General features: G+C 42.1%; 1 protein-coding gene across 12 annotated transcripts in view; it reads left to right on the forward strand.

Moving 5' to 3' along the window:
* The first annotated feature begins 495 nt into the window (after positions 1-495).
* Positions 496-25,707, forward strand: part of TBC1D24 (TBC1 domain family member 24) — a 30,608-nt gene continuing 5,396 nt past the window's right edge. Inside the window, exons 1-11 of one of the 12 annotated variants that reach the window (XM_063343826.1) lie at positions 502-550; positions 4,221-4,277; positions 4,379-4,526; positions 10,911-11,021; positions 11,813-12,053; positions 13,760-14,794; positions 17,060-17,077; positions 21,553-21,711; positions 22,682-22,745; positions 24,890-24,985; positions 25,411-25,645. In XM_063343826.1, the coding sequence (XP_063199896.1) occupies positions 13,836-14,794; positions 17,060-17,077; positions 21,553-21,711; positions 22,682-22,745; positions 24,890-24,985; positions 25,411-25,645 (1,531 nt within the window). In that variant the 5' untranslated portion in view covers positions 502-550; positions 4,221-4,277; positions 4,379-4,526; ... (1 more) ...; positions 11,813-12,053; positions 13,760-13,835. Of the gene's footprint in view, positions 551-4,203; positions 4,278-4,378; positions 4,527-8,521; positions 8,700-10,910; positions 11,022-11,812; positions 12,054-13,759; positions 14,795-17,059; positions 17,078-21,552; positions 21,712-22,681; positions 22,746-24,889; positions 24,986-25,410; positions 25,646-25,707 lie in introns of those variants that run through there. The other 11 variants (XM_063343828.1, XM_063343827.1, XM_063343830.1 and 8 more) reach the window with 11 other exon arrangements.

Below are 25,707 nucleotides of genomic sequence, written 5' to 3' on the forward strand. Positions count from 1 at the left end.
TCAGAACCCTTCATTGTTGTCCCTCATCCCCCTGATCCCTCACAGCCCCCCATCAGCCCTCACAGCCCCCCATAACCCCTCACAACCCCCCATCACCCCTCACAGGCCCTCATCGTTGCCCCTGGTCCCTCAATCCCTCACCACCACCCGACCCTCCAAAGCCCCCTGTCACCCCTCAAAACCCCTCACCGCCCCCCACCCTTCACAGCCCCCCATCACCCCTCACAGCCCCCTGCCGACCCTCACAGCCCCTCACCGCTCCCCTGATCCCTCACCACACCCCGTCACCCTCACCGCCCCCTCATCGCCCCTCACCGCCCCCCGTCAGCCCTCACAACCCCTCACCACCCCACACCGCCCCGTCATCGCCCCTCAACCGTCCCCGCTCGACGATCGCCCTCAACACCGGCGCCGCCGCGCACGTGCCCGCGCCGCCCGGCCCGGCGCATGCGCGCGCCCGTCCCGCCGCCACCGCCGCGCCCTCTGCACATGCGCGCGGCGGGCGCTGTCTGCCCGGTCCCGCTGAGGCGGCCCGACGGGCGCGGCGGCGGTAAGGGCGGCCCTGGCGCGGCCAGGATGCGGCGGGCGCGCCTCCGCCGGCATCGGGAGCCGGCCGGGGAGGAAGGGGGGTGTGGGACTCGGTGCCGGGCGGCGGGACCTCGGCGGCGCCTTCCCGGCGAGCGGCCGGGCGGGACCGGGAGGGGGCCTGCCCCGAACCCGGCCTTTGCCGGGCCCCCTCCGCGCCCCCTCCGCGGGCACTGCGCTGGGACTCGCCCCCGGTGCACCAGCCACGGGTCGCCGTCCGTGGCGGGAGGAGCTGGGGGGGAGGATGCTCACGCGGCCCTGAGCAGCGGTTTCTGTGGGCTCCGGAGCCCCCGGTGGCCCCGGCGGGAGCTGTGGGGCGCCCGAAGGAGCCGAGCCCTCCCCTCTCTGCGGTGAGCCGGCCCAGCAGGGCTTGGGTTTAGCCTTTTGGCTTGTGCCAGCGCCTGGGGACTCTGGAGGGCAGTGGAATGGCCTGTTGGTGCCTCTGGGCGTGAAGGCGCGGGTCGGTGCTCTCTGCCGTTACCCTTGCCTTGTCTGCAAAGCGTGTGCTCTCTGCCGTTACCCTTGCTTTGTCTGCAAAGTGTGTCGAGACCTGGGGATGAGGCAAGGACAGCCCCTCTGACTGCTGGTCACCCCAGTGCTCCCCGTTTACACTTATTCTGCCGGCTGGTCCCAGTTAAAGGGGCAGTTTATATTCACGTGAAGAGCTCTCTAAACCCAGAGCTGGTGTTCTGCAGCTTCTTCCTTGAATATTTTAAAATTTCTATGACAAAAGTAAATTTTAAAATTTTGGTCTTTATCTAGGAACTGCTCTCTGAAACGCATGTGTTTATACAGCACTTCCTTGAACGGATGATTGCTGTTGGGATATTGGGGCTGCCAGAACGTTACCCAGCTGAACACTGTATTTAGGGTGTCCGCTAGAAGTTGCCAAAATCTTCCTGGGCCTTTCTGGGCCGATGGACAAGGAGAGCAAATAACCCAGTGGCTGCAGTTGGTTGCCTCTAGCCCCAGGTGGTGTGCGAGGGCAGCAGGAGGGATGACACCTTGCAGGTGCTGTGTAGCTGTGATGAGAGGGAAGTGGGTGGTTCTGTATCAGACTGTTATTATCTTAAAACCTTGCATCTTATGTCCAGTTCCTACAGGAAGCTGGAGCAGCTGGAAGCTTTTCTGGCTTGCAGGAAATCCCCAATAGGATTGTCAAAGCATCCAGGAATACCCAGAACACAGAAATTATATGGCTCACATTTAGGGCTCTCTGTTACCAGAAAAGGGAATTCCTTGTTTTTAGAATTTCCTTTGTGCAATCGCTAGCAGCTAGTCCGTGTTGCAAAAGGCTGCTCTCTAAGATAGTTACTTTGCAGTAACAGTGATGATAACTCGAATCCAAGGACTCCAGCAACATTTTATATTAGCTCTTTGTTGCCTCCAAGCAACACATGATACTTATGTCCTTTGTAATTTGCAAAATGGCAATGGATAGTATTGCACAATCATTACCTATTGGGGATCTTTGTACTGAATGTCTTTTCTGTCATTAATATTTGAAAGTTTGCAGGTGTTCCTGCAGATAGAATTTGAACACAAGGGAAAGCAACTTTCTGCTTCTCTTTTTTTTTTTTTTTCTGTTAATAATTAAATGCTGCCAAGTAAATGTTTCTAAGAGGCTATCTATGGACCTGTCACATACTTAAGCACCTCTGCTCTTCCCGGCTCTCTCCTTTTGTTGAAACCTTTGTTTTCTCACCTTGATTGTCTTTCCTTCTTCATTCTGTTAATTTGAAGTCTTGAATGAGCCTTGTCATTTTGACTGTAAAGAAAACTGAAGGAAAAAAAAAAAGCTATTCCTGCACTAAAATTAGCCTGTCCGTAAATTTAAGGCAGGCAAGCAAAGCAAACCAGTCCGCACTGCACATATCTCTCACCGTCTCCAACACCAAGGTTATTGCCATCTGATAATACTACCCTGGCATTTGTTTAAATTGTAAGTACCTTTGCTTCAGTGCCGAAGCTGGATAGAGTTAGTGACAAGCAAATTATTGGCAACAGACCATGAATTTAGTCCTTGCTATTCTTTCAAGTCTTCAAAATACTCCCTGCCCTGCCTGTTAGCTTGGAGAGGCCACTAAACCTGCTTGTGTCAGGCTGTATGGATGCATGCTGAGAAGCAGAGAGATGTATGTTAGCACTCAAAATAGATAAACTGTGTTAATGGCTTGAAAGAAAAATAGCTATTTATATTCCATCTCTACATAGCCTTGAATTGTGACTGAGAACTGGAGAAACAAAATTTCTTTTAAATGTCTGCTCATTGAGGGATGCCTTTATTGGGGGATTTAGTTGCAATATTCTGACACGTTTGCATGGGGTGTGTTTGGGGGTGGAGTGATGCAATGGAGTTTGTCGAAGTAATGCTAGTCTTTAGCCATTTACTCCTTTTGTACTTGACCAGGCAGTCACGCGACCTTTCTGATATAAAAATAGACAGGGCTAATTGCACTATATTAATGATTGACTTGCTTGGAGTCCAGTGTATTGGTGGGAGGATATGCTGGAGATGTCCAGCTGTGGAATCAACTGTTTAAATTCTCTAAGATTAATATATGAAAGTGCTTGTATCTGTGGTGGTCACATTCTTAGGCTTTACCATATCTCACCTGTTCTCTTCTTGCTTAAGCTTCTGAAGTTAGAGGACAATTACCTGAGCTTTCAGACATGTTGCAAAAGACCATGTCTTGTTGATTCCCACTGTCTCAGGAAAGAGACTCGTGTCTGCATTGATACCTATGTCTCTATTAATGAGCATGCTTAATTTTGCTTGGAATTTATGCAGCTACGTTATTTTAGCAAATATGTGTAACTTTGATGTAGCTACACCAACAATGGATTATTTTGTTATGTCTTTCAGGGGTAAACAACTTCAGACCAAAATAACTCTTACACAAAGTTGTTGTAATGACTGTTTTGCAGGAAACTAGAACTGGTTTGTTTCAAAATCTGCTAGCCTGAATTTCATCCATTTGAAAAGAAAAATAACGCTCATTAGATGAGTTCAAACTTTTCTAATAGGACAGGGGCCTGGTATATCAATCCTCAGCAGGTCAGCTGATCTAAACCTGTACTCCATTGCATATCTTCAGAATACAATTATTTTTATTTCAGAACTGGGTATCTAAATACTGTGAGCTGCAGAGCTGGTATTCTAAAATCCCCTACCTGTGCAGCAAATACCTCTACTAGTCCTAGGAAGGGAGATGCTTTTCAGATATTGCCTGTTTAATGCAGAATTTTGTACTTCCTTTATGGAAGGGGGGGAAACACAGCTGTTGCCTACAATAGGAATACTAGCTAAAAGTGTTTATGACAAAGGTGCTAGAAGTAGTAATCCTGCTTGTGGTTTTAGTGACTGAAACGAGTTGTTTATGCTGTAAGCACTTGAATAATGGGGTTAATAAGCTGCTCTTCTCTATTGTGAGAATATTTGTCTCCGTGTTAGCTACACCACAATTGAAAGTATGAAGGTTGGAAGTCATGCAGAAGTGCAGGCAGATACCTTTTTTTAATTTTTTTTTTATTTTAAGGTATGGAGGTCAATGGCGCACCTGACACACGTGGATGTTGCCCAATGCATTGTTTAAAAAAAATCTAATTTTTTTATTTCCTCACCCCTTCCCCAGCAGGCCCAGCAGAAGGGAGTAATTCATAAGAAGATCTATAAAAGGGCAAGTTCTAAGGTAAGGATTAATGAAAGCACTTCAGTCTGGGGGGTGGAGGATTGTTGAAATTCTTTGTTTTGTTTGGGTGGTTTTTTTGTTAATATCTTCATTGTACACAGAAAATGTTTGCCCTATAATCTGGTTCCATGTGGAGACAAGATTCCTGCTCCTGCTTTACCTTTCAGTATGCCTGTAAGCCGTCTCCTCCAGTTCAGAGACTTTGAATCCATCGCCCAGTGACAACTGACAGAGGAGTAGGCATGTCGGGTATGTTAAGTCCTTTTAGGTTTCCTCAGAACAAACGTGTGGCTAAAGAATACCAAAACCAGCAAGGCCTCTTCTTATATATCCGGTGCTCTTGCCCCTTAACTATCTTAATGGCCTTCTAACAGGGCAAGTCTTCCCAACGTTTTTCCCCACTAGTAAGAATAGAGATTAGCAATATACACTAAAAGTAAGATTATAAATTTGGCAGCCAATCTGTTGTTATAAATGCCCTTTGATTTTAAAATCATAACAAAAATAATGCAGGACTACTTTGGGATTCTTCATTGATTAGTTTTTAATTATGAAATGCTATTTCTGTACCTTTGCTTCTCCAGAGGAGGTGTTGTTGCTACTCTGACTTTTAATAGAGTGTAACTTTGGAAAGACTACAGAAATAAATATCAAAATGAAGCAATATATTGTTCAAGTTCCCTGAAATGCAATAGTTGGCATTCTGCCTGAGATTAGGTCCTCCTTTAATTGTACAGTGTATTTGGAACTGGCTTGATGTTGGTGTTTGAGCGCTCTCTGGTGTGTAGGATAATCTACCCTTTGTTTTGGGAAAGGGGTGATCCGTTATCAGGGATACCAGATTACTGAAGCTTTTCTTCTGAGCAGTCTTGGGGGAAAGGGAGAAAATCTGTATGGTTTTACAGAGCTGGAAGAAAATAAATTCTGTATAAAACGACAGCTTTAACTTTGTAGCTTTTATATGCTTATTTTACTGTAAATCAGCTTAGAGAAAACTTCTACAACCTTAGCACTTAGTGCTGAGAATAATTAAATAGTCTGAGATTATAAGATTTTCCTACCCCGTTTTTAGCTGCTGGATTAAGTTATGGGAGCACAAAATTTACCCTGGAATAAGCAAGATCTAGTGATCACACGCTGCTGGTGTGAATAGAGTGTCCCTCCCCATTTGCTCACTACCCAGGCAAGGAGTGCCGGCAATTTCCATAGGCTCTCTGAGGGAGTAAGGACTGGTGTGCCTGATTAGCCCAGGGTTACTGGTTCATCCGCCCATTGTCTAATTTAGGTATCCCTTAAACTCTCCAGTGCTGCCAGATTAAGGCTTTGTATGTTCATAAATTGCACTGGGAGGTCTTAAATCAATATAAACAGGTCTTATCAGTTAATTTAACAGAAGAATTAAATTGGCGTAAGTATCCATACTGATGCTTGTACTGCTTTGATTAAATTGTCTTTTTATTTGGTTTTAAAGGTAATGGGGGGAACCGGGGGCATTGGCCTGTTTCCTTAACAGACTTTAAATGGCACGGTTCGTATTTCGGACCTTTTGCAAGAGAGGATGTACAGTGTTCATCCATGTGGACATGTTTTTGATAAATGTGAATATTGTGAAGAATCTGAACTTGATCGCTAGTTTTAAAAATGAGATGTATATTTGTCTATATATACAGCATGTGTATGTATGTGCAAGTATATGTGCAATGGATGTTTTGTGTGTGCATATATATATATAAATGGAAAGTATATTTGTATTGACAAGATACAGGCTGAGACCGTGGTGAGCTAGTTCTCCTTGTACATCACTTGAACAACAAAGTGGCCTGCAGACAAGGCTCTTGATTCTACCTGGCCCAGCCTAGCAGAGGTATTGTTAAATCCTACAGAAAAAAAAGGCCGCTGTTTTATGCAACAAAAGGATAAAAAGAAAAAAAAACAGCTACAGCATGGTATAGATCATGACTTGGAGAGTGCTGAGGTTGTCTCTAGGGTAGTGTATGGGACTTTTAAAAAGGTGTGTTCAGCTCCGTAAAGCAGCTTGCATTCTCTTTCTCAGTGCGATACTAACTGCGGCAGTCTGAGGGCTGGGCATTCCTCGTAGCTGGGAAGCTTGCTGTGTTGTAGTCTGGCTGTGTTAGTTTTGGGACCTGCACCCACTGCAGTTTGGGATGCGAAGTGTTCAAGCAGCTTAGCGGTTACACCGGTGCACTGTCACATAAAGACTGGCCCAGAGTAGAAACCAAATGCTTCATAGAGAAAACTCTGGGACCTGCTGTTGTGATACTTGGTCACAAAAGATGTTGAAAAGGTAAAATCACGTACTGTTGAACATAGTCAGACAGTGGGAGGAATAAATCTAGGAGGTATGTGCTCTTTAACCTCTGAATGTTTTTCTCATAATAATAAACCCATAAACGTTGCCATTGTCTGTGAAATGATTCCTGGCAAACATCTCTCTTAGATACCAGAAAAGGTCACACATTAAGATTGTGTCTTCTACTTGTAAAAATCTACGTGTGTTTCCATTCATGCTGGCAGCTGCTGTTCTGGACCTAAAGAAACTCTAAACACATAAGAAATAAAACATGGTTACATTCACTCCTGTAGAGAAGATTTAGATAGGAGGAAAAGAAATAAATCTGTGTTCAACATAAACAAATGCAGACATTGTGTCTAAAAGGAGAACATTTCAAAGCATAGAAGTTTAAAGATATTTTTCTGCCAGTAAATGTTTGTAGTGGAAAGAGATCTAGACGTGATAGATGTCAAACTGGCAGAGAGCATTCAAGGGAAGAGAGCAGGAAAAAGGATTGGTTTATTGCGTATGGATTTGCTACTGTGTCGGAGCTTTTCACTGGCACTTGAGGAGTTTAGGGAAAGAAAAAAAAAAAAAGACAACTGAAGATTGCATGTTCAGTGTAAAAGTTTTATCAGAGACAGTTTGCTGTTGAAGGGAGACCTATTTTGAGTTATTTCAGTTCTTGAAACAAAGGGAGGGGGAATAATTAGCGCAATGTGAGGGATTTTTTCATTCTTACAATGTGGAAGAAACAAGAAAACACAGTCAATATAGTAGGAAAATTGTATTGATTTTTCTGCACTACTTTGACAGTTGTTTTTTTAATGGATTATTTTAAATGATCTCCGAAGGTCCCTTCCAACTCCTACAATTATGTGATTCTGTAATACATCATGTAAAATAGTTTTGCTGCTTAAATGCATTTTTCTTTTAGTTTAGGGGGAAAAAAGGATAGGAATTCTCCTATCTTTAATTTTGCTAGTTGTTCCTTTTTTTTTTATGAGTAGGCAGGACAGAAAGCTCCTGATTTACGTCTTTGATAACATTTACCATCCAGTATCCTCTTACAATGCTCAGTTCTTTAGCCTTTTTCACCCTTTGTTGAACCATTAACCATTCCGTTTCTCTTTTGTTTTTTTCAACAAGAGTGTTTTGGGGTTTTTTTCCAGACTTTTATCTGGTTTGGGTTTTGTGTGTTTATTTTGTACCTTTATGGTATCTTAATGATCAGCACAGTTCATAGTATCAACAGTGGTTGAGCATTAGAAGTGCTTGTGTCATCCAGGGCAGGGGATGGGAAGGAAGAGGTGCTGTTTCTGTTGAAGTGCTTGAAGATCTAAGGCATACGCATTCTCCTAAATATAAGCTACTGTCATTTATCTGTCCAGCAGTGAAAAGCTCAGAATTTCTGACTGTAATAAAATACATGATAGATTTATCACAGATAATTTGAAGACCCTGTTTAAGAAGGCAATAGTACTTTCCTAAGAATGAAAGCATGTGATTCTGGGACAAACGTTCTGTGATTGCTTCATATGCAATGATGACATCCCAAGAGAAATCATCTAGATGCCTAAAATGATTTGCCCTGTAGTGTACTCTTATATCAGGTCTTTATCAGTTACTCAAGAAAGCGAGAGGTTTCTAGACTTTGTCCCAAAAGAATATCAAAAAAAACACTGGGGAGCAGCTAACTAATCCCCTATTGTTATTGGTAAACAAGTATTAGAACATTATCCACACTTGTATTCCTGGAGCCCAGCTTGTGCTGTACACACTGCCCAAGGCAAATCATAAAGAGATCGAACTGCATTTAACCTCGTTAAAGCAATCCATTGAACTCTGTACTCTACTGAAAAGGATCATCACTCCAGAATGCATCAGCATGGTCCAAATTGCTCTTCTACACAAGATGAACTGGTTGTGTTCGGCTTGTTCTACTGCTAAACAGAGTGCTTAATTCTGGCTCTGATGTGTACATCCTTCTCGCTGATGTGTGGCATAGGGAGTAACAGAAGCTGTAAACGTGACAAAACATACTTCTGATCAGGAGGTGTTTGGGGCAAGGGGGGACGGCAGTGTGGTGTCCAGTCTTGTTTCCAGATCCGTGGAGCAGAGATGTCAAGGTATGCTGCTGGAAGTCTGGGCTTGGGGAAAACTGCAGGATGCACTGAATTATTTGGGGAGGAGAGAGTAACTGTCTTCTATTCTGCAGTTATTAATGTCTTGCTGTGTTGTTTTGGTCTATCAGATCCCTTGGTGTATGTAGCAAACATCTCAGATGTGATTGAGTATTCCTCAAGGATGGGAAATCATCTACTCAGAGTTCGGGGTTTAATTTTCTCTTACTGGGATGAGGACTAATAGCTAGCAGTCTTGAGGACGGAGTTCTCATTATCTGTTCATGTGCCGTCTGCACAGATTAGTTTAACGAGGTTATGAAAGAGAGAAGACTTGAGTCTTTTCCCTGGCTACATCACTACTCAACAGTATAACCAGCAAAAGGTATGCTGCAGGTCTGGGAGTCTAGCATCAGTCTGGATTTGTAGAGCAGCAAAAGAAAATATTTGCTTTCTTGTTAGCACATTATAAAAATGCATGCTGAAATTTTGGTTGTCAGTATCTAGCTGTATCGGTACAGTACATAGCAAATAGCAGAATCAAAGGTGTCATAACTGTCCATGGTTAAGCTGAAAAATGCTGTTTTCAAAGTTTGGGTTTCTTGTTATAGAGCAGCTACACTAGATTTGAGTGAAGTGTTTTAGTAAGCTATTAAACTTTCAGAACAAAGTTGCAAGAATACCTAAATGGAATAGGGGAGAAGGTTTTCCTGACTAATTATAATTTAGGTTTTTTAGGAAACTTTCCTGTGTTTATTAAAAGCAATATCAAATCATGTAATTGGTTTTAACCAAAGTTGGAATTTATTTTTAAAAAGTTTAGAATGTAAATAATTCACTGCTGTGGAGTACGGTGTGTACTCTGGATTCGAAAGCGATAATTGTCCTCTAGGTTAGTTGTACTTCAGCTATTTCAGTTTGCTAATTCCTGCATTTTGGAAAGAAAAAAAAAAAGTTGGCCCTAGACATGTTATCTTTAGTAAAATTGTAGCCTATATTACCCTTAATGAAGGTAAGTCATCGTTCAAGTCTTATCTTTTCCTGCTGATGTATTTTTTTAGACACTTTCACAGAATTTTTCTTCACAGACAGTGACGGGCTTCTGACTGTCACACTTGGCTTCCCTGCTGTATAGTTTATACAAATTCAGTACAGTTTTCAGCTCTCTTCTGAAAGTAACCCAAATAACAATGGGAAGAACTCAGGGACTGGAATGGAAAATGTGGCTAGACTAGCAAGCTACATATTTCCTAAATTTTAGTCACTGACTTGAAATCATGCCAGTTCCAGTTACCATGGCCATCGCTCGGTTTTGAATGGTAAATGATTACATGCTCGCTTCATAGTTTAAACTTAACCTTGGAAAATCTTTTGCCTGTTCTGCAGCCATTTTTGGCATATCTTCAATATGTATTTTTCTAGTTCTCACTTGTGTGGGTTTGTTGGGTTTTTTTATATTGCACTTAAGTGAAGATCTCTGTTGTAGACTAATAGATCTAACAATCTCAAAATTGTGTGGCAGTTACTGAGAAAAAAGCTCTTTCTCCTGGGTCTTTTCTTCTGTGTTAATTCCTACTGTTTTGTAAAAGTCAGGCTGATTAGAAAGGAAATGGCTGCTTCCCCTTAAGTAAGGTATACATAACTTCCAAGCTGTGTCGTTGTAATGTAACTTTTTTGATAATTTTTACAATCCCTTCGTAGTTTTGTTCTAACAGGTGCTTGAAAGCATTTCAGTTCTGTGCAGTGCAGGTGCTGATCCATCCTGTTGTCCCCATGTCCAGTCAGGGAATACTTACCACAACATGATGCTAACTTCTCTAAAGTTATTTTAGCAAGAGGGAAACAGGTTTGTTGTCATAAGGAGATATAAGTGGGTCTCTCTACCTGCCTTTAACCATATTTTTATACAAACATTACATTCTGAAATGTGGTTTTTTTCTCTTCTGCCTGTATCTTACCCCTTCTTTATACATGAAAGCTAGGTAGTTTAGGTGAAGATGGGGCTTTGACACAGACGTGCACTACTCCTTAACTGTCAGTCCAGCCTTCAGTCCCTCCGAATAGAAGAGTCTGTACTGCCTGTTTGCTCCCCTGCAGTAGGAGAGATGGGTAGGAGACAGCCCCAACTAGCTAGCCCTTTGCCACTGGACAGCTGACAGCTTTTGGCTCCTCTTCCCACCATCTCAAGTTAAACATTGCTCTTTACATGGTTGCCAGGAAGGAGAGAACTCGCCCAGAGGGATGGAGGAAGTTTCGGAAGGACTGGGAGGAGGAGATGAAGGCTGGCTGGAATTTTCTGAGATTTTTTGGGCTCTTCTCCTTTGGCAAGTAAATATTCCCCATTCAAGCCTTGCTGACTTACAGTAGCTGTTGGCACAGCATCAGGAGATATGCACCATTACACCGAAGCACACTAATTCTGCTCGTTTTGCAAGCACGGTTAAGAGCTGGTCATGCTTGGCAACTTTGACAATGCCTATTGGCTTTGCTGTCACTTTTTTCTCACAGCATCTAGGGCTTTGAAAAGGGTAAGCAGCCAGACCTACTAGCAGACCCGGCAGATTTATCCCAGCCAAAGTATGTATAAGACTGTAAGCTCAAATCAAAAGTTCTGGCAGTCTGACTTCCATCCTGTAGGCATGCATTTCAGTGAGCTTGCTGAGGAGCACACACTCGTTGAATTCATTAGTTTCTGGAATGAGCAGTAACTTCAGGAGGGAAAAGTGACTTTTTGATGCAACCTCTGTGTCTCTGAATGATAAAAAATAAGACAGGGAAGAGTAAGGAGGAGGGAGAAGACAGTTTACAGGAAAAAGGACAGCTGAGATTTAACTCTGAGTATCTTAGAAGTTGTGTGTATGATGGAGATTTTACTTAAACCTCCCTAATATGACTATAAGTGGCTCCCAAGGGATGATGGCAGAAGGGGGAAGCTGTTGCATAGTGGAGACTCCAGCAAGTGCAGGATAGTAATAGTTTCTATACCGAAGTGATCACGAACAGAATGGTTCATTTCTCTGTGCTTTGGTCATTGCTAAATAGGATTAAATTTCTCTTCTCCACAAGGATCTTATTCTAGGATTTGACTTAAAGATAACGAGTTTCCCTATGATTCCCAGGTGAAGAATGACAGAAAAATGCTGACTTCCACAGAGCTGACATTGATTCTGCGATGAACTGGTATCCTATCATTACTGGTTTTGCATATTCTGAAGACACACTCTCGGCTCACACTGAAAGGCATCATTTCTGAACATTGTAAGGTATCGTCCTTTCAGAAATGAAGTTGGGACAATGTGTTGCCTCCTTTAATTACGGTCTAAGAATTTCAGATGTGGAAGAAGACAACAAAAAGAAATGGTGAGCGTTTCTCTATTGCTCTTACATTGTACAAAGATGACTCAAAAAGAATCTTCTTTTTATTAAAAAAAAAAAAACTTGAAGTAAAGATTTGGTAGAGAAGCACCATCCAAACGCCTTTTCTGAAAGGCTCCTGTGTGTTGCTGCCAACCTCTTAAAAGAGGAGTTAGATTTTGGAGTTTCAGCATGCTATTCCAAAATATCCAGATTAATATTTAGTCAGAATCTAAAATTCTCTGAATTCAATGTGTGGCTGTCCAAGCTAATGCTAATTTTATGTTTACAAACTTCTCTCTACTTGAGGTAAAATGTCAGGTTTACTTTCCTGTAGTGAAGTAGGGAGGAAGAGTTGTCTGCCTTGATGGTGTGTCTACCTAACAAGTTTCAAATCATTTTAATGCACCTGTTGTGCAAAAGACCATGCTGATAAATGTCAAGTTCCGTGTGTTCTTTAGTCTGTTGACATAGGAATGACAGAAGGCTCTTTGGAAGCATTTCAGTAACTGTTTTTGTTGATTTAACCTTGCTACATAATGTCTTAATTGTACAAAACAGTTTTATAGGCCTGTTGCATTTTATAAGGATTATCTGCCTTTGTGGAGCGTGTAGCATCAATGGCCATGTGCTTCCTAACTTTAATCTGGCACTGAAGATGTGTTAGCAGAGATGTTCCAGCACTGGGCAAACTTGTTGCCTGCTGTTATTAATGCATTTTATTGTATCTACCCATTCAGGCGTGGGCATTAGCTGGGACACAGGTGTATTTTAAAGCTGGAGTCAACTGGTGGATCACGTAAACATGTAGTTTGATGAACTAGAGGCCAGAACCTGGCCTTTCAGCTCCTGGTACTGTTGCAGTGGTGTGAATTTTTAAAATCTTCTAAAGTTGGTGATAGCAGGCCCTCTAGAGGGTGATTTGATCATAGAAATGTGTGCGAGGTCAGGACCAGAAGTCCAGGGCAGTGCTCCACAGAACTAAGAAGCAGTTCCATGAAGCTGTCTTAAGCTGACATGAGCCTGTAGCGCAATCAGAAAGGATGGTTCTGTCCTGCACTCATCTTTGTTCTGGCGCTAATCTGGCTGTCCACACAGTTGCGCATCTCGCTTATCCAATGGAAAAGAAAAAAAGTACCAGATTAACAAACAAACCTCAGTGACTGTGTGGCCACACAAGTGCCACTACCAGGACGAAGAAATGACTAAGAACATATGGCTGTGGCTAGCAGAGGTCAGCATCTCTTGCCACTGGCTGTGCAGTCTCAGAACAGTATCAGCTGCTCATGAGACAGCATCCTTGTAGTATAAATAGCAGGTAGTTCCCCAGAGAATTAGGAAGAGAGGTGGAAACTGAATAAACTTTGCAGTGGATATTTTTGAAGTGGGAGGCTTCTGTTCTCAAAGTGAGAAGTTAACATGAAGGTCCATGCCTCAGCTTGGAGCTTCAGTTAGGGAAATTAATTGCCTGTGGAGGTGTCCTCAGAGTCCACCTCTTGGCTGGCCATTGATAAACTACTTTAGTGTGAATTATTGACAGAATGGAAGTAAAGTTTGGCTTAAAAATAAAAAGGCATGTATCTTTAACTCTCTTTACCTTAGAAAACAGTTTTGGCATTGCAGGAACAAGTTGAATGTATGTATGTGTTCCTAAAGAAAATGGGAGATTACCTGTTACTCAAACCTCTCTTATTTTACTTTTCCTTTTGCAGAAAAAGCTGTGAGTCATTTAATGACCAAATAAGGTCTCCATTCCCATGATTTCTCTGATATGCTTCTTCTGGAGCCATGGATGAATACAACCGCTTTGTGGATTGGGACAAAATGGATGTTACTGTCCAGAGCCAGGATGCAAAGGAGCTAACCTGCACAGAGTTCCAGGAGCTCAAGCAGCTGGCTCGGCAGGGCTACTGGGCCAAGAACCACTCTCTGAGAGCCAAAGTGTACCACAAACTAATTAGCAATATCCCATGCCGCACAGTGACCCCAGATGCAAACGTGTACCGGGACATTGTTGTGAAGATTGTTGGAAAACGTAACAGTAGCTCCCTTCCACTGCCAGAGTTTGTGGATAACAGCCTGGTCCCCACGTACTGCTTGAATGCAGAAGGCATCGGGGCAGTCAGGAAGATTATACTGTGCATTGCAAATCAGTTCCCGGACATATCATTTTGCCCAGCACTGCCTTCTGTGATAGCTTTGCTCCTCCACTACAGCAAAGATGAGGCAGAGTGCTTTGAACAGGTTTGTCGCATCCTTGCTTGCAATGACCCATCTAAGCGGCTCATTGACCAGACGTTCTTAGCTTTTGAGTCCTCCTGCATGACCTTTGGTGACCTGGTTAACAAGTACTGCCAGGCAGCACATAAGCTGATGGTGGCGGTGTCCGAGGATGTGTTGGAGGTATATTCCGACTGGCAGCGGTGGCTCTTTGGAGAACTGCCAATGGTGTACATTGCTCGGGTCTTTGATGTGTTTCTGGTGGAGGGCTACAAAGTTCTCTATCGTGTTGCGTTGGCTCTTCTGAAATTTTTTCACAAAGTCAGAGCTGGGCAGCCCATGGAGTCTGACAGCATACAGCAGGACATTCGGGCTTTTGTGAGAGACATTGCCAAGTCAGTGTCTCCAGAGAGGCTTTTGGAAAAAGCTTTTGCGATCCGCCTCTTCTCACGGAAGGAGATCCAGCTTCTGCAGATGGCCAACGAGAAGGCTTTGCAGCAGAAGGGCATCACGGTCAAACAGAAAAGGTAGGGGTCTCGCTCCAGGTAGCCTGAGTGATCTGAGTTTCCCCAGTGTGATGAGCAGTCAGTCACTGCGGGGTGACCGCTGGGGAAGAAGAGCTCTACTGGTACATGGTGGTATCTCTGCTGATTTTTTTTTATTTTTTTTTCCTCTGTAGAAAAAGTCAACAGCCCCAGAATTAAGCATTGTTGGGACTGTAATGAGAAGTGTAACTGAAGTGTTAATGATACAAGAGAAACAAAGCAGTTTCTCATAGTTTACTCGGTGACAAATTTACAATTACTTTTTACAGGTACATACTCATTGCAAGTACTGTATCTCAAAGTGTCTTTCACAAGTTGCCTTTAAATTAAAAGCTGTTCTAGCAAAGCTGGAATAAACACTGATAAATTATGTATGTGGAAGGAAAAGTACCCAAACAAATGTGAAAATTAATTCTTGAATGTGAGATTATTTGTATATAATGCCAATTTCATGTACTGTGAATTCAAACTTTCTGTAGTGTAAGTAGGCAAACACTGTCCCAGCTGGGAACGTTTTGCTTAACTGGGGAGTTATTTTAATAGAACAAGGAAGAAGTAAGTCTTATCTACAGATTACTTTTAAAATTAGTGTGACTGCAAGCCTCCTGAAAGTCAAGAGTATAGTAATCATAGGTAGGAGTTGACCTATTAAGTGACAGATCCATGCACTGTTAGAAATAATGATTCTGAAAGAACTGTGGAAGAGAACAGCGAGAGTGCTGCTCCAAAAGATGATTGCATAATCACAATTTCTTTTCAGAAAGGAGGGGGGGGAAAGCCAGCTGTGAAACTAGTAAGTGAAATCTTGCCCCAATGTGGTAGCAAAAGCCACAATAATAAAAAAACTGAAAAACTTCTCCGTGTATATAGAAAAGACAGCAATATATCTGAACAAAATTAGTATCCTGCTGTGTGTAAATGTATGGGCAGGTAAATACTGGTGTTGTGCACACATTCTGTTTCTCCTAAGGCCCCCTGTGGCTGCAGAAAACTTCTCCCAACTGGTTTTGAAATCTAAGTTTAAGTATTGAACGGTTTTGTCAGCTGTTGTGACCTCTTGAAGTGGTCAGAAAGTGTGGTATCTAGAACTTGGTATTCTAGAGGGACAGTCTTTCATTTTCTCTAAATCTTTAAAAATCAAAAGGTACCAGCCACTGATGCATTAGGATCCTACAGCCGATTGTGTTGCTAAGTTAGTCACAGTAGTTGCAAACACACATCATTCCACAGTATTGAAAAATACGCTTATGGGATTTCAGCCCATAAAATGACGTAAATGTTAGTTGAACCTCTTTCATCTGCCCAAATACGCATAAAGTTCCCTCCAGTCTTTTCCAGCAGTTTATTTTTAGACTTATAGTTTGGTTTACAATGAGCCTGTGCTTTATCTTCCTCATATTTTGGAAGAGACCGCTTTGTCAGTCTCAAATATTTCAAGGCCTTTAGCCGCTGGAATGTTGCATCAGGCAGACTTCAGACCATTGTGTTTGGGACTCACAACCAGAAGTATTAACTCTTCCGGCATATAGCTTTTCTTCTTCTACTGGAGTTTAGAAGAGTTGTAATACCCTTTCGGAATATATTCTTCAGCAATGGCATGAGAGCTTTAAATAAAAAAATAACTGGGGGGGAGGGAATAACCAAAAACCAACCAACCACAAAAACCCCAGAAGCTCCTGCTGTGTTAAACGCTGTAGAGGTGTTCTTGCTCAGAACAACAGTGGTGCCTTCAAAGCAAAATACAGTAAATTTGTACCGAAATAATGCCAGTACTTACCAGGCACAGTTGCTAGTGAAAAACTTTTATCCTCTCTCGGCTACTTTTGTAAACACACTGAAACTTCTCTGTGTCCCCTGGCACTTGGCTCAGTTTGGATCCCGGTGTGGGCAGATGTGGGGGCTGGAGAAATGAGCTTTTCTCCAGTTCTCGATAGGATGTGAGTGAGGGCTCTTGTCCAGATATTTTTCCAATTTGTCCAGATTTTCCAATCAGATAGCTCCAAGCAGGTAGCAAAAAAAAAAAGGAAAAGAAAAAATAGAAATAGGAAATATTTTAACCTGTCTGTTTGTTTGTTTTTCTTGTGCTTGATGATTTGAATCAAACCTTGCTTTGTTTCTCTCCAGGCTCCTTTCATTCACTTTGTCACGGATGTAGGAAATCACTGATCTTTTCTATCTTTTTTGTCTTTCTCCTCATACGTTCTCCTTCTGTCAATTCCATCCCCACTGCACCCCTCCTGTTTGCAGTGTTGCGTCTCCCAAAAGGTAGGTTAAAACACTCAAATCTTTGCATTTTGCTCATTTCTTCTGTCTTTGGCTGATGATTTTTTTCCGAGGCTGTCATTGTTGCTAACGCTGGGGCAGGAGAAGCAGGGCAGCAACTATAGCATCCCCTTGCTGTGCAACATCTCCTGAATATGCTCTTGCAAAGTTAGTTCAAAGCACCTGCAAACTCATAGGATCATGAGCCCACCTTGTCCACATAGCGCTTCCACACAGGGATACAAACCCATGTTTTCCAGAATGGAAAAGCATAGTGTTAATGGTGGGATAGAAGTTCTTTCTTCGTTCGAAGAAAAAGTGTGGGTGTTTTTTGTTTTTTTTTTTTTAAAACATCTCAAGGAACATGTCTTCAGCACTGTGAGGTATTGTCCCACATCCCAACCTGGTGGATGCTGTTGCAATAGGTGTGAGACATACTCTGCTTTTTTTTTTTCTTCTTTGCAACCTTTCTGCAGTTAATTGGAAAAATGTTGGACTGAACCCAACTTGGCACACTCTTAAAAGTGGTTTGTCTCTGTTCATACTAGATTATATTTATTTCTAAGCAGATAGGGTTGGTGGTTTTTTGTTTTTGTTTTTTTTTTAGAGGCAAGAAGACAGACGATTTTCCTGTGTCAAGGAGGTCAGAGTTACTCAGCCATATAGCATTAATGGTTCATGAAGTCATTCATCAAGTCTTGGCCTGAAAAGCAAATCTTAAAGAACAAAATGCAGTGGATTGTGATACCCAATAAGCAGAGAACTTGGAAAGGAGAAACATTGCCTGGGAGTGTTAAGTACCACAGATGTGTGGGTTTAAATTAATGCCTTTGAGAATCTTCTGGCCTTGTTGCAGGTGCCCTGAGTTAACTTTAGTGAGTGCTGTGCACTAACATTTGTACTAATTTATAAAATCAAAATTGGAATCCATTTCCTTACGTTTTCATGTCTAAAAGAACACCTCAAGAGACTTATCAAAGCATGTTTCATATCAATATACTGTGTCTTGAGGATTTTACCTCTGATAGATCAGCAGGCTGTTCATTCCAGCCAAGCAAATCTTCAGTGTCCATATATTTTTATTTTACTATAGTTGCAATGTTCTGAAAGGAGCAGAAAGACTTTATTTCTTCTAGGAAGCACAGGGTTTGGGTTTGAGGGGACTTGGGTAGATGCAGGGTGTCTGTTGACACTGATCTCAACACAGGAGTAGGTTTCAGGCTTTGTACACCCTGTATGGCTTACGTTGCCGTTTATGACTGAGAAACAGCATATCACTTCTACCACGCATTTATGCCATAACTGAAATTATAATGGAATTTAAAGGTGATGCAGACCCTGTAAGACTTGACCCAAAACAGAATAGAGCAGGAAGATGTAATTCAGTGAACGTGTGGTATTTGTTATCTTGGAACACATACCGAGCATATCCACTGTGACAGCTGCTGCTGCAGGTCGTCGATGTTGGCTTTATCTTCAGGGACTTTGAGGGCCCTGAAGCACGTTGTATGATATAGCTGTAAAAACAACATTCCTACAGAGACAGCAGATAAGCTCCTTTATGCATTTCAATTGTGCTGCTTTCCTAAATCTAATTTCCTTTGGCGTAATAAAAATTGAACACGTCTTTCCAACATCAGCAATCAATAGAAAGTTTTCATGCTGATCCCAATAAGCCAACATGAAGAACTGAGGAAAATGATAATAGAGGGTAAAATCTTAATGAATTTGTTCAGTTCTAGTGGCACTTTAATGCAGTGCCGGTCCGAATTTATTGTTCTCTCAAACTGCTGTTTTTTTACCAGATAACCCTGAAAGACCTCTGGTATGGTGGAGCCTAAATTTAATTTTCATCAACCAGCATAGACCAAAACATTTTATTTTTTTTCTTAGCCAACTTGTGTGCTGTTCTCTTTCACTCTTGTACGACTATGAAAAGCAACTACCCAACTGAAGTAGGTGATTTTTCAGTGTCATTAGGGAAATACTGTCAAAAATGAGAGGACAAATACAGTTTAGTAACTTGTGACTCCAGTTGCAATTTTCTGAAACCCCTCCAAAACACTCATGCTTTTGTTAAGCAGCACGGCGTTTGCCTTGGGGTAGGTGCAGGCTGTGTGTCCTATCGACACTGGTCTCAACACAGGATCAGGTTTCAGTCTGAAGCACCTGCAGCTGTGATTGAAAGCTGGGAAATAGCAGGTCATTTTATTTCAAATCCTTTGGTCAGGCTACAGGCTAGGTTTCACTAACTGAGTGGTGACATTAAACATAACATGATTCACCGTGATGTTCAAGGAGCGGCATGCCTGGAATAGTTTTAAATGGCCAATGTGATGGTAAATGCTTTCTAGGAAAGCAGAAAGATCTGTTTGTAAAGGTGATGTTCTACCTGCATGGACAAGTCGTAGGAAGACACAGGGTGCTGAAAGGGCTGTGTTACTGTGAATTCTGAAGGCAGGCTTGAGTGGGGTCTGAGTAGGAAAGTCCTTAAATCAGCAGTTCGTAGTAGCCAGGCGAAGGAACAGAGGCAAAAGAAAAGGTAGCCAGAGGTTGGGTGCCTTTTAGGAACAAGTACTTAAGTTTAGTTGCCCAAACAGATCACAGAAGTGTGAAAAATGTGCAAATCAAGCATACCAATAATTACGAGGCTCGCTTGTTTGAGGTTTGGTAAGTTTAAAACTGTTTCAATGTTTGCTACTAACTCTTAGCTTATTTATCATCATTCCTTTTCCTCCAGAAATTCACTGTAATAAACTAGTTGACTGCCCCGAGTGTTTTTAATTCCTGGAATGTGAGAAAAATATAATTTCTGATGAACTGCAACCAAGGCTTTTTTTTCTCAGCCCTCTTTAGCTGCAGCCCAGGCAGGGCTGGGAGGGCTGAGACCTAAAGTAAGATTCCAAAGATGTGGGTTCACATCTTGGCTCATCCTTTGCTTCGGTTGATCTCTCCTGTGTGTCAGCTTGCTGTGTTTAAAAGCACAAATAATGCCCTAGTCAGTGATACCGTAAGTTTTAAAACCCATTAGTAGTTGCAGCTTGCTTAAAGAGGTGTCCATATGAGTTCCTGGCTAATTAAATAATGCAGGGGAGCAACACAATTAGTGATTTGGTTCATTTTGCTAGAGGAAGCAGTAATTTTTTTTTTATTTATTTTTTTTTTTTAAGTGACCTACGGTGTCATTTCATTAGAAATGCTGACACTAAGGCAGCTACACTAAATTTCAGAAAGCATTTCCCAATGTCCCCAAGCAAGTGCAGCTCTAGAGTACGGTGCAAACGCTGCTGACTTCTTGGTACTACAAGCAAGAAAAATAATAAAAAATTCATAGTTTGTGTGTTTTAGGGAGCGAGCTAAGCTATTCAGATACATGCGGATATGCAGTGTTGAGGTCCTCTTTATGTTCCATGAAACTGAGAGGAAAGAAATATGTAATTGTAAAAAAAAAAAAAAAAAAACCAACACAGAAATTGGCAAATACTTGCAACTGAACCCCTGCATGCAGAGCAAACCTCCTGAAGCTTCATTTAACTAATGGCTACTATCTTGTGTAAGTTTGTATGTCACTTCCGCCATGTACTTGGCTGTCACCCTTGCATTTTAAAAATAACATCGTCCACAGATGCAATAACACTTCTTTAGTCCCCAGCCTCTGAGTTTTTGTGCTTACTTCATCTGAGAAATGAAGGATGGTTAAGATGATGATGATGGTTATTATTATTATTACCTTCAAGTGTTTAAAAGCCATAAATCAGATCTTATAATTGTATCAGACCCCTCTGGGGGGCATGGGGGTTTGCGTTCCGGTGTGTCTAGCGTTCCTTCATGTTTTCAGGCTCCATCTGTAACCATGAACCGAAGAACTTCTTTGGTTCTTAATGAAGTGGAAGCCATTAGTAATGACATGTTTCCAGGAGGTGGAACTTTCCAAAAGCTTCAAATACTTGCCTTGGATTAAAACTGCTTAGCCTGGTCGTACTGATTCCTCTAAGATTTCTGAGGGTTTTAGGAATTCTCTAATTCCATGATAGGCAGGACCTCAGAGGGGTAAAATGTACTACCCGTGTATTTCAAGTCCTGGCTGTTTCTTTAGGTATGCGGTTCTCTAGGCTTCAATACTAGCGCCAGTGAGACTGTCTCAAACAGAAATATAATTTGAGCTGTTAAGGTCATGGTCATCCTAGGTGGCTCACCATTATGTCCTCTATAAAGGTGCAGGCCACAGCTGCCATACGGAGGAATTGCTCCAGGTATTTCAGTAAGGCCAGATACTGCCTCTCAAGGATTACATTAAACTGCAGTAGTTTATTATCTTCACTAAGTCATGGCCTTCTAATCCCATGGGCTGGAGCTTTGAACAATAGTACATCTACCAGGGTCCTTTAGTGTTCAGCTGTCTTTTTGTGTTTCTGTCCAGTAATACGAAACTTGTTGCTAAATTATTGTTTCTCAATGTTTTGTATTGTATTTCTCAGGCAGAATGTGCACTTGGCAGTTCATGCTGAGAACTTCAAGTCTGAAATTGTCAGCGTGAAAGAGATGCGAGATATCTGGTCGTGGATCCCGGAAAGATTTGCACTTTGCCAGCCCCTCTTGCTTTTCACCACCTTGGAACATGGCTGTAGTCTGAGCAGGTAAGGAGAACCTTCCCCGCTCTTCTCTACTGTGGGGCAAAAAAGAGCAACTGGTGAACTGTTGGCTGGATAGACAAAAAAGGCCGTGCCTAGTCAGAAATTGGTCTGAAGATTATTATTAGCAATGGGATGTAAATGTGACAAATTCCTATTGGCTGCAGCATTTGACCAGGATACTTCATATGCCAGAACATGGCAAGCCATTTGAAACTGTCCAAGACCAACTGGAAAAGTCAAACTTGCGTTGGTTCACACAGTATGCTGGTCTGAGACTGGTTCGTTCCCTGCTGGGTATGAATGGTTTAACTCTTGCGCCTCTTTGATAGATAATCACATTCAAACCGATCCAAAGAATAAGAGAACCAGAAACTGGAGTCCTCTACCTATGAATCTGATTGTTCTTGTTATTAAATAACAACATGTGGGATAAACTACGTATGAGTTCTCCTTGGACTTGACACAGAAAACTATAATCCTATAGCTCCTAATAATGACTTTGACACCTGGAGTTGAGGTCCTGAGGTGGGGAGTGGTCTGCTGTCCCAGCCCCATGTGCCTATGAGGAAAAGAAAAAGCAAGAAACGAGAATGTATCGTAATTATTTTCTATGAAAACGGAAAGCTCTTCAGACGCAGCCATCAGGCCTCAGGACGCAACTTCCTTGAGGTTGCCTTAATTCAAAATGCTGTAAAATTCCACTGTTGTGCTAGGTAATCTTCTAGTTATTCTGCAGAGGCCTGAACAGCTGTACACAGAACTGAGTAGAGAAGGACTGCTAGATAATATTTGTTTGCACTCAACTCTGTTGTTTACAATGGACTAGAAAGCATTTGCAGGAGTATGCTTAGTCTTCGGATGTCTTTTTTGCCATGCCATCAGCTGAAGGAGGAGATGGTGCCTGACATTAAGGAGGAAAAGAACTGCAGTTGGTGGTAGTTGAGTCCTCATTTTTGTGTGCTCTGCACTTCAGGTTCTATTCTCACAGTGAGGGACATGAACCAACTCTTCTCCTCATCAAGACCACAGCAAAAGAGGTGAGTGAGGTGAAAAGTAACTGATGAAATTAGGTTTTGGGCAGTTATGCAATGCTGTATTGCACCACACAACTGTTTATAATAAAATGAAGAAGCAAGGGACCTGACATTGCTTGGGCTTTTGTTTTTTTAACAATGCATGCTTTAAATGGTTCCATTTGTTGATTATGGGACTATGTGTTCTTGAGTAAATCTTCTAAACTAGGTCTTGGTCAGCCATTCTTTCTCTTGTAAGTAATGTGGGATGACGGACTAGAGTAAGTCATTGAGCTCTTGGACAGACCCTCTTAATTGCAGAATCAGAGGGAGAAGCTGGGGAATTGTGTTAAGAAACTTATGATTCATAAAAGATATTTTCATTTTCTCCAGGATATGAGGAGGGGAAAGTAGCAGAATTTAAATGGTATGAATAATATTGGGCTACATAATGTGGAAATAAAAGCTTTAGCTTCATCTCATTCTTGTTTAAAAAAAAATAAAAATAAAGTGCTGAGAACCTGAGGAGTGCACGCAGGTGCCTTATCTAATGAGCGTTCGTTCTGTGCTCTACTCTGTATGATAATATTGGACAACATAATGTGAACGCAGAAACATTAGCTTCATTTCATGCTTGTTTGAAAAAAATAATGCATAAAACAAGAAAGCTTTCCAGAACCTCCGTAGGAGGGCACACAGGTGCTTCTTGTAATGAGCGTTGGTTGTCTGCGCCACTGTGAACAACTCCTAAAATATTCCATTTATAGCGTTAAGCTATTATTGCAGCCTGTGGCCTTCTATTTCTGCTTATGTTCCTGCAGGATGACTGCCCAGGAAACAAGCCCATTTTTACTCTTATTTGCCGTGCTAACGCTCCAGGCTGTTTGGTAGTTCTGTGTGTGGTTTCTGGCCATCCCAGGCCTGCATTGACGTGCCATTGGCTTATAGAATGCCTGCGGTATCTAAAGGGAAGGGGGAAAATATTTATTATTTTGCTGCTTGTTCTGGAGCATGTCAAAAGTCTAGCTTTGGAAGTAATGTTGATTTTTATGGTATGGTTCATTGCCTACCCCTAAAAAAAAAAAAAAAGTCCAAACAAAAAAGTAGGAGAAAAGCATGGGGGGCTTTTTTGTTTGGTGGTTTTGGGGGGTGGGTTTTGTGTTTTGGGGGTTTTTTCCAAAGAATTATATTCACTCTTTATTCATGTGCCTATTGTTACATTTTAGAAAGAAGAAAATTTGCTTTCTGATTTTTCTGGTTTTCATGTACTTCAAGCATATCACATCAAAAGGAGTTCTGGCTATCTTTTTGTTTATCTATATATATCTATATATATATATCTCACAGTTATATATATAAAAAGCCTGCTCTTAGGAATTTTGTCCTAGGAGCTCCGCTTGTAATGCTGGTGGAGGCTAAACAGCAAATGTACCTTAAAACAATTCCGTTTAACCGTAGTTTCTGGGGAAGAAAAGAGGAGGAAAAAAAAAAGGGAGAGCTGCTTTCATCCCATTCTTAGAGCTTCATTGTTTGGTCTGTGTCCCCTTGGTGGTGATGCCTATTGCTGGTAGGGAGAAATTCTTCTAGCGCAAACAAAAGACTCCACAGAAAAGCTCAGTCCTCTAAGGCTGTGTTTTTCTGTATTGGAAACTAGTGAACCCCGTGCTGTTTGAATAGGCTGCTTTAAATATCTCAGCCAGTTCAGCACTGGCTTAGCTAAACTGATTTTAACCTACAGTTTGAAGTGGAGAAAGCCACTAAGGCTACTCTTTATGACCAGAAAATGTTCAGGCAGAACTGGTCATACTCTGACTTATGACAGTACTGTTGCTTTGGATGCCAAAATGAGGAAGCGGGAGTCAGGCTTTACAAGTTTGGAGTAATTAGTGGTTTTGGTACCTGGCGTTATGTTGTAACATTTCTCCTTTAAGGCCTCAGGGATGTGAAATAATTTATGAAACTCTTAGGATTTAAGGGTTAAGGATTAAAGCAGTTTAAATCTATCTTTAGATATAAGTACTTGTGCTGCCTTAATCCACTGATAGAGAGATTTTGAAAATCAAACTGAAATAAAACCTTCAGTTCTGGACTGTGACATGTTGGTATCAACTGCTTTAACACACTTTCTTCTTCAATGGGAAGCCCCCTGACGGTGCTGTTTGTGTTAGGTCTGTGGTGCTTATCTGTCAACTGACTGGAGCGAGCGCCGGCGAGGAGGGAACAAGCTGAGTTTCTTTGGAACTGGGGAGTGCTTTGTATTTAGGGTAAGTAAAATTTTATTGTTGCTACCCAGTAGCGAGGCAGAACCGCTGTCCTGGTGCGAGTAACGCTTACTTCCCTTCCATGTGACAAGGATGGATTATGTGCCTTCCTTGTTTATAAAGTCTACTGAAACGTTAATCTGGAGGAGAAAATTTTAGTTTTCGTTTTTGTGGTATCCCTTTTTCTCCCCTTGCGCAGAATATTTTCTTAAAAGATGTAATAAGGTAACTGAGAAAATACTGTATCATTTCTTCAATCGCCTAAAAAGCTAGGGTAATAACGTCTGGCTTAAAAGGCAGTTTGATCTCTCTTCATTGCTAATTGTGCGAGTGGAGTCTGAGGGGCTTGGCTGTCCTTTGCTGTGCAGAGCTCTCTGTGTGGTACATGTGCGCTAACTAAAGCTTTGCTCTTCTCTGCCCCTGTGCAGCTGCAGCCAGAAGTGGAACGGTATGAGTGGGTGATCATAAAACACCCAGAGCTGGCCACAACTGGTTCGGAGCCAGAAAATCACGCCCCACCAGCTTCCCGCACCCTCTCCTCTGGCAGTATCCCATCAGACCCCTCGGATCGCCTTTCTCCCTTCTTATCAGCTCGACACTTCAACTTGCCTTCCAAAACAGCCTCCATGTTCATGGCTGGCAGCAGCGAATGCATCATTATAGGTAAGTCAGTGTGAGAATTTGAGCGTATATGCTACCAGCTCCTCCTATCTGCCCTAGCTAAG

The sequence above is a fragment of the Chroicocephalus ridibundus genome, chromosome 8 (assembly GCF_963924245.1).
Source record: "Chroicocephalus ridibundus chromosome 8, bChrRid1.1, whole genome shotgun sequence".
NCBI lineage: Eukaryota > Metazoa > Chordata > Aves > Charadriiformes > Laridae > Chroicocephalus > Chroicocephalus ridibundus.